Source organism: Montipora foliosa, chromosome 8 (assembly GCF_036669935.1).
Source record: "Montipora foliosa isolate CH-2021 chromosome 8, ASM3666993v2, whole genome shotgun sequence".
Lineage (NCBI taxonomy): Eukaryota > Metazoa > Cnidaria > Anthozoa > Scleractinia > Acroporidae > Montipora > Montipora foliosa.
In genome coordinates, this window is record NC_090876.1 from 5,852,301 (window position 1) to 5,859,800 (window position 7,500).

General features: G+C 42.3%; 1 protein-coding gene and 1 pseudogene across 1 annotated transcript in view; one reads left to right on the top strand and one right to left on the bottom strand.

Moving 5' to 3' along the window:
• Positions 1-7,500, bottom strand: part of LOC137967924 (endothelin-converting enzyme 1-like) — a 63,637-nt gene that overhangs the window by 33,253 nt on the left and 22,884 nt on the right. The window contains exon 4 of the mRNA XM_068814523.1: positions 5,362-5,427. Within this exon, the coding sequence (XP_068670624.1) occupies positions 5,362-5,427 (66 nt within the window). The remainder of the gene's footprint in view (positions 1-5,361; positions 5,428-7,500) is intronic.
• The window catches only part of LOC137967383 (uncharacterized), a 1,449-nt pseudogene continuing 1,328 nt past the window's right edge, over positions 7,380-7,500 (top strand).

Genomic DNA, 7,500 nt, shown 5'->3' on the forward strand with positions numbered 1-7,500 from the left:
TACACTATCTGGACATTGCATTTCAAAATTACAAATAATTTCTGCAGCATGGGTCAACAGAGGCCACAGAATTTCTGCAGCATGAGTCAACAGAGGCCGCAGAATTTCTGCAGCATGGGTCAACAGAGGCCGCACAATTTCTGCAGCATGGGTCAACAATGCATTTCAAAATTACAAATAATTTCTGCAGCATAGGTCAACAGAGGCCACAGAATTTCTGCAGCATGGGTCAACAGAGGGCGCAGAAATTCTGCAGCAGTGGTCAACAGAGGCCGCAGAATTTCTGCAGCATGGGTAAACAGAGGCCGCAGAATTTCTGCAGCATGGGTCAACAGAGGCCGCAGAATTGCTGCAGCAGTGGTCAACAGACGCCGCAGAATTTCTGCAGCAGTGGTCAACAAAGGCCGCAGAAATTCTGCAGCAGTGGTCAACAGAGGCCGCAGAATTTCTGCAGCAGTGGTCAACAGAGGCCGCAGAATTCCTGCAGCAGTGGTCAACAGAGGCCGCAGAATTTCTGCAGCATGGGTCAACAGAGACCGCAGAATTGCTGCAGCAGTGGTCAACAGAGGCCGCAGAATTTCTGCAGCAGTGGTCAACAAAGGCCGCAGAAATTCTGCAGCAGTGGTCAACACAGGCCGCGGAATTTCTGCAGCATGGGTCAACAGAGGCCGCAGAACTTCTGCAGCATGAGGCAACAGAGGCCGCAGAATTTCTGCAGCATGGGTCAACAGAGACCACAGAATTGCTGCAGCAGTGGTCAACAAAGGCCGCAGAAATTCTGTAGCAGTGGTCAACAGAGGCCGCAGAATTTCTGCAGCATGGGTCAACAGAGGCCGCAGAATTTCTGCAGCAAGGGTCAACAGAGGCCGCAGAATTTCTGCAGCAGTGGTCAACAGAGGACGCAGAATTTCTGCAGCAGTGGTCAACTAAGGCCTCAGAAATTCTGCAGCAGTGGTCAACAGAGGCCGCAGAATTTCTGCAGCATGGGTCAACAGAGGCCGCAGAATTGCTGCAGCATGGGTCAACAGAGGCCGAAGAATTTCTGCAGCATGGGTCAACAGAGGCCGCAGAATTGCTGCAGCAGTGGTCAACAGAGGCCGCAGAATGTCTGCAGCAATGGTCAACAAAGGCCGCAGAAATTCTGCAGCAGTGGTCAACAGAGGCCGCAGAATTTCTGCAGCATGGGTCAACAGAGGCCGCAGAATTTCTGCAGCATGGGTCAACAGAGACCGCAGAATTGCTGCAGCAGTGGTCAACAGAGGCCGCAGAATTTCTGCAGCATGGGTCAACAGAGACCGCAGAATTGCTGCAGCAGTGGTCAACAGAGGCCGCAGAATTTCTGCAGCAGTGGTCAACAAAGGCCGCAGAAATTCTGCAGCAGTGGTCAACAGAGGCCGCGGAATTTCTGCAGCATGGGTCAACAGAGGCCGCAGAACGTCTGCAGCATGAGGCAACAGAGGCCGCAGAATTTCTGCAGCATGGGTCAAGAGAGGCCGCAGAATCACTGCAGCAGTGGTCAACAGAGGCCGCAGAATGTCTGCAGCAGTGGTCAACAAAGGCCGCAGAAATTCTGCGGCAGTGGTCAACAGAGGCCGCAGATTTTCTGCAGCATGAGTCAACAGAGGCCGCAGAATTTCTGCAGCATGGATCAACAGAGGCCGCAGAATTTCTGTAGCAGTGGTCAACAGAGGCCGCAGATTTTCTGCGGCAGTGGTCAACAGAGGGCGCAGAATTTCTGCAGCAGTGGTTAACAGAGGCTGCAGAAATTCTGCGGCCTTTGTTGACCCATGCTGTACTCAAATCCTAATGGTCATAGTATTTTCCTTGTGATTGACTATGTTCTTGTGCTTTGACCTTGCATGTGATTGTCCACAACACAGCATAATTTCTTAACAAGTGTTAATGTTCATGGTTTTTCAGTTAGACAATACTAACTTTTGACCCTAGGAAGTGAAAAGTCAATTTAAACCTTCTATTGTTGAATATCATCAAATGATGTAATGGGATCATCAATACAAACAAATACTTAAAACTAAAAATCCAAATGAACAACGGAGCAAAAATTTCATTGAAGGCTTCAGCAGGGTAACTTCATAGTGTTGCATATCATCAATCAACCATGTTGAGCTCCTAATGGTGGTTATTTATCATTGTCAAACTATATGATAATTTATACATAGTACTTAACACCCATAATGCATTTAGGGGCTGCAGAATTTCTGCGGCATCTGATCATTTAGAGGGGTGCAGAATTTCTTCGGCATCTGATCATTTAGGGGGTGCAGAATTTATGCGGCATCTGATCATTTAGGGGGCTGAAGAATTTCTGCGGCATCTGATCATTTAGAGGAGTGCAGAATTTCTTTGGACTCGGATCATTTAGAGGGGTGCAGAATTTCTGCGGCATCTGATCATTTTAGGGGGCTGCAGAATTTCTGCGGCATCTGATCATTTAGGGGGCTGAAGAATTTCTGCGGCATCTGATCATTTAGAGGGGTGCAGAATTTCTTTGGACTCGGATCAATTAGAGGGGTGCAGAATTTCTGCGGCATCTGATCATTTTAGGGGGCTGCAGAATTTCTGCGGCATCTGATCATTTAGGGGGCTGAAGAATTTCTGCGGCATCTGATCATTTAGAGGGGTGCAGAATTTCTTTGGACTCGGATCAATTAGAGGGGTGCAGAATTTCTGCGGCATCTGATCATTTTAGGGGGCTGCAGAATTTCTGCGGCATCTGATCATTTAGGGGGCTGAAGAATTTCTGCGGCATCTGATCATTTAGAGGGGTGCAGAATTTCTGCGGCATCTGATCATTTAGGGGGCTGCAGAATTTCTGCGGCATCTGATCATTTAGGGGTCTGCAGAATTTCTGCGGCATCTGATAACTTAGGGGGCTGCACAATTTCTGCGGCATCTGATCATTTAGAGGAGTGCTGAATTTCTTCGGACTCGGATCATTTAGAGGGGTGCAGAATTTCTGCGGCATCTGATCATTTTACGGGGCTGCAGAATTTCTGCGGCATCTGATGATTTTAGGGGGCTGTAGAATCTGTTGTCCGCAGATTCTTTGAGGGATTCAAACCCCAAATGATTATCGTGACAGTGATGACATTCAATTTTCTCGGACATGCTCCACATTGCAGAAATAAATACGTACTTTTAGTTGATCCTTAAAAAGCGTCCGTGAAAACACGATAATTTCAATGTTTCTGAAAAATCTGCCGACAAAAACTATAGATTTATGTTAGAAAAAGCTATTTTGGAAAAACACAAAATATTTTGGAAAGCGTTATTAACGATCTTCCCCATGCTTCTCAATTAACTCAGCCTTTACTTTTTGCTGATGACACCAGTATTTTTTATTCATATTCAGACCCCAAAAGGGTACAATCTGTATTAAATGACGAGTTGGGCAATTTTGATATGTGGTTGGAATGTAACAAGCTAAGCTCTCAGTTAATATTAAAAAGACTAACCATGTTATCTTTAAACCAAGACAGAGAATCATGATTTTAACATTTTTTTTGGAATTCAATTACTAAAACAAACAAACGTAACCAAATTTCTGGGTGTCTATCTCGATGAGGATCTTACTTGGAAGCATCACATAAGTTCTTTATCAAAAGAAATCACAAAATCCGTTGGTATTACATTTAGATCTCGATTATACCTTTCTTCAAGAACCAAGGTAGCCTTGTACTACTCACTAATTTATCCTTATATCACTTACTGTAATTCCACTTGGTCTTCTACATATGTCTCAAATTTAGATAAAATATTCTACTTGCAAAAGCGTGCTGTGCGAGCAATAACAAATTCAGATTACCGAGCGCATCATTCTGCTCCTTTATTTGCGAAACTAGGCATCATGGACATTTTTCAAATAAATTCATTTCAAATTTCTATGTTCATGTCTCATTATCACAATCAGTTATTGCCTTCGATGTTTTTAAATTTATTTGAAACAAGCCGCCAAGTGCACAATTACGGTACTAGAATAGCCAACAATTATCGGCAACATTTTTGTCGCACTAACATCAAACAATTTACAATTCTTTATCAAGGTCCAAAAATCTGGAACTCTCTTCCTAGATCAATTATTAATTCATCTAGTTATCTGAACATTTAAAAAAAAATGTTAGGGTTTCTTAAAAAAATTAAACTGAGTTAGTTATGTCGCACGCGGCATTGCGTGAGATTATTTAGATTAAGTATAGGTATATGATGGGGCCCCTCTTATAAGCCCGTTGGTTTCTTTGGGTCTCCTCGCCAGAATTATTGCAATATCCATCCTTTTTTATTAATGACTTTATTCTTATTATTTATTGTCTTTGTAATATTATTGTGTGGCAAATAAACATTCATTAAAACAAACGAGTTGATGTCAACAAAGGTGAATCAATCGCTGTAAGAAAGATCCTGCGAGCTCAGTGGCGTTCCCAGCGAGAGCCCTCCGTCAGAGCGAATAACGTAGAGCTAACGCTCAAAACGTCAGCGTGGAAATCTTTCTGACTGTGGTTAGATAGTTAACCTTCATCGACTCGTTTGTTTAAACCAAATTTTTGTAAAGTACCAGGAGTAGTTTGAGTAAAAACAAACTGTTAGGTTGTAGACGGCAAGAAGTACTGTACCACCGGTGTACCTCCATCATATACTTGTTGTTGTTTGTTTATCCAGGGAACACCTTATGAGCGCGCAGGAGCTCGTTCAACATGAGTCCGTGGATTCCGGATCGATCGGAAGTTTTCTGGAGAGGGGAAAACCGGACACCCGGAGGAACACCTCTGGGAGCAAGGAGAGAACCAACAACAAACTCAACCCACATATGACGCTGGGACCGGGAATCGAGCCTGGGCCACATTGGTGGGAGGCGAGTGCTCTCACTAAAGGCCCAGGTAAGCGACTCCAACAATTGCTTCAACATCCCTTCGATTTTGTTAAACAGCAATGTTGAACCGATGCTAGACCCCTCCCCCCCTCCGTCATCAACGGTGTTGATGTATGCTGAATCGAAGGCGAATGTCGAATGTAGTTTGAGTAAAAACAAACTGTTAAGTTGTAGGCGGCAAGAAGTTCGGTACCACCTCCATCATATACTAATGTTGAATGAAGTCGAACTCTTTCAACCTTCCTTTCAACCTTGTTTGTTATGCGCGTGCGCTCTAATCGATCTCTCAATGACGTATCCATGCCTGTATCCAAAGTAACAACCACGTTTGCGCACCACAGCAGTCAACATTGAAGCAGTTTGCCCGGGTCTTAAAATGAGTTGCAAAAATTTTGAAATAAGATAAACCAAGGAAACGACATCTTCCAGGACACTAGAAATAGTGCAACGGATTATATGTTTTCCCCACTTACCACAATATAGTCGGAAGTATTCTTCTGGTAATATCTTCTGCTCATTCCCAAATCGCCGGGTAGAAACTGAAAAAAGTCAAATCGTTACATTTCTCTTAGCTTCGCCACAAATTACGGACTTTAAGATGATATACGACGTTGACGAAAACGTCACTTCAAAATATAACTTTGTACTATCGTAGGTTTATCGCGACTTTTCCACCTTGTTAACCTAAAATATTAATGTTACCGTAGTGTCCTAAAAGTAAATTTTTACGAGTAGTTTGAGGGTAAAGACGCCCGCAAACGAGGAAACATTGTTGCGGAAACATTGTTTCCCGCAATGCCTCCTCGGCGCGCAAACGAGTAAACATAAGCTAAGGAAACAAAATATTTCTGAACAAATTCAGAAACATTTTTGCTTCGCAGGAAGCACATTAATGTTTCCTAGGGTCGCAAACGGGGAAACATTTGCTTCACATTGTTTCCTCCTTTGCGGGAGCCTTAATTAAAAATGGACAAGGCTGTATGCTTTTGCATGCTCACGTACGTGTCTTCAAAACCCGAAATCAGGCGATTTCAAGTCCTTCTTATGCGGAGTACCGCAAATATATGTGCTAAAATGCGTGTCCCATGTGCAGCACGATTACTTTTGCTATTTTAAGGGTCGGTTCAAACGTCGAACTTTACATGTGCCGAACCTAATAATTAGGAAAATAACACAAACAGCGGTGATAAACATTGTATTCCAACGCATTTTTATAAAACTTGACGTTTCGTATGCTAGTCAACACACATTTTCAAAAGTGACCGTTACAATTTTTAAAAACTATATATATATCGAAAACAATAGGGGTCTGGAACCTAGACTGAGAAAAATGATCTGCAGCAGTACGTGTCTAGACATAATGAAAAGTAATAACTTCTCACTACTATTTACATTAAGGGAAGGCTTTAGCTCTTGAATGAACAAAGTCTCTTTAACTTTACAGTGAAAGTCAGTTTTTCCGGACGCTAAAATGTCAAAGTGATCCCATTTAATGTCGTGGCCAGTGGTTTTCACATGATCAGCAATGGCTGATTAATGGTCACTTTTAGACAGGGCCTTGAAATGTTCTGTTTTTCTGTCGTGGAGTCTTCGTTTTGTTTTGCCAATGTAGAATTCATCGCAGTTCCAGCAGACAGCTTTATAGACGACCTTGGACCTCTGAGATCGGTTCAAGCGATCTTTGTATGGAAAAAAGGAGTTGATGCGGCGTGTGTTTTGGAATATGATCTTGAGATTGACGAAAGAGTAGAAATTGTATACGCAGGATTTCAGACGTTTCGTGACTTGGTTACTGTGAAGACCTAAGTAGGGTAACACGATTAAGATATCTTTTTTGGGGACTGTAGCTTGAACAGGGTTATTTGATTTGTTTTTATTTTTGTTCAATACATCGTTAATGTTGAACGATTGTTGAACTATTGTTTTCGATATATATATAGTTTTTAAAAATTGTAACGGTCACTTTTGAAAATGTGTGTTGACTAGCATACGAAACGTCAAGTTTTATAAAAATGCGTTGGAATACAATGTTTATCACCGCTGTTTGTGTTATTTTCCTAATGAAGCTACGATGGCCTAAGAACAAGAGTTTATACGATACTAATAATTAGGTTCGGCAGATGTAAAGTTCGACGTTTGAATCAATTAGGATCGACAGTTATTGTATTAGGGTCGACTCCGCCGTTCTATTCGACTGAGGCCTGGTTCAGACGTCGTGCCTCTGCCGATCTTCACATACACCTTATTCCAAAATGGCCGCCATTTAAATATTCTTTTGTTTTTATTCAAATTAGCCCTTGATGCCTCGTTCTTAAGGTTAAAATTCAAAAGAATATTTTATCTTGAACGAGGCAACAAGGGCCAATTTGTATGCGCATAAATCAGCGGCCATTTTAGAATAAGGTGTATGTGCCGAACTTAATGCATACATTATGCATATATTAAATTAGTAATTTTTTCCCACAATCCCACTAGTTTTTATGTAGCTGCCATGCGCAGAAGATTAAATTCGAAAAAAATGGCGGGAAAAGAACAATCTTGTTCTTCGTGCTTCAAGAATACAAAATATACTTGTTTGAGGTGCAAGGAATACTTCTGTATGCCCTGTTCAC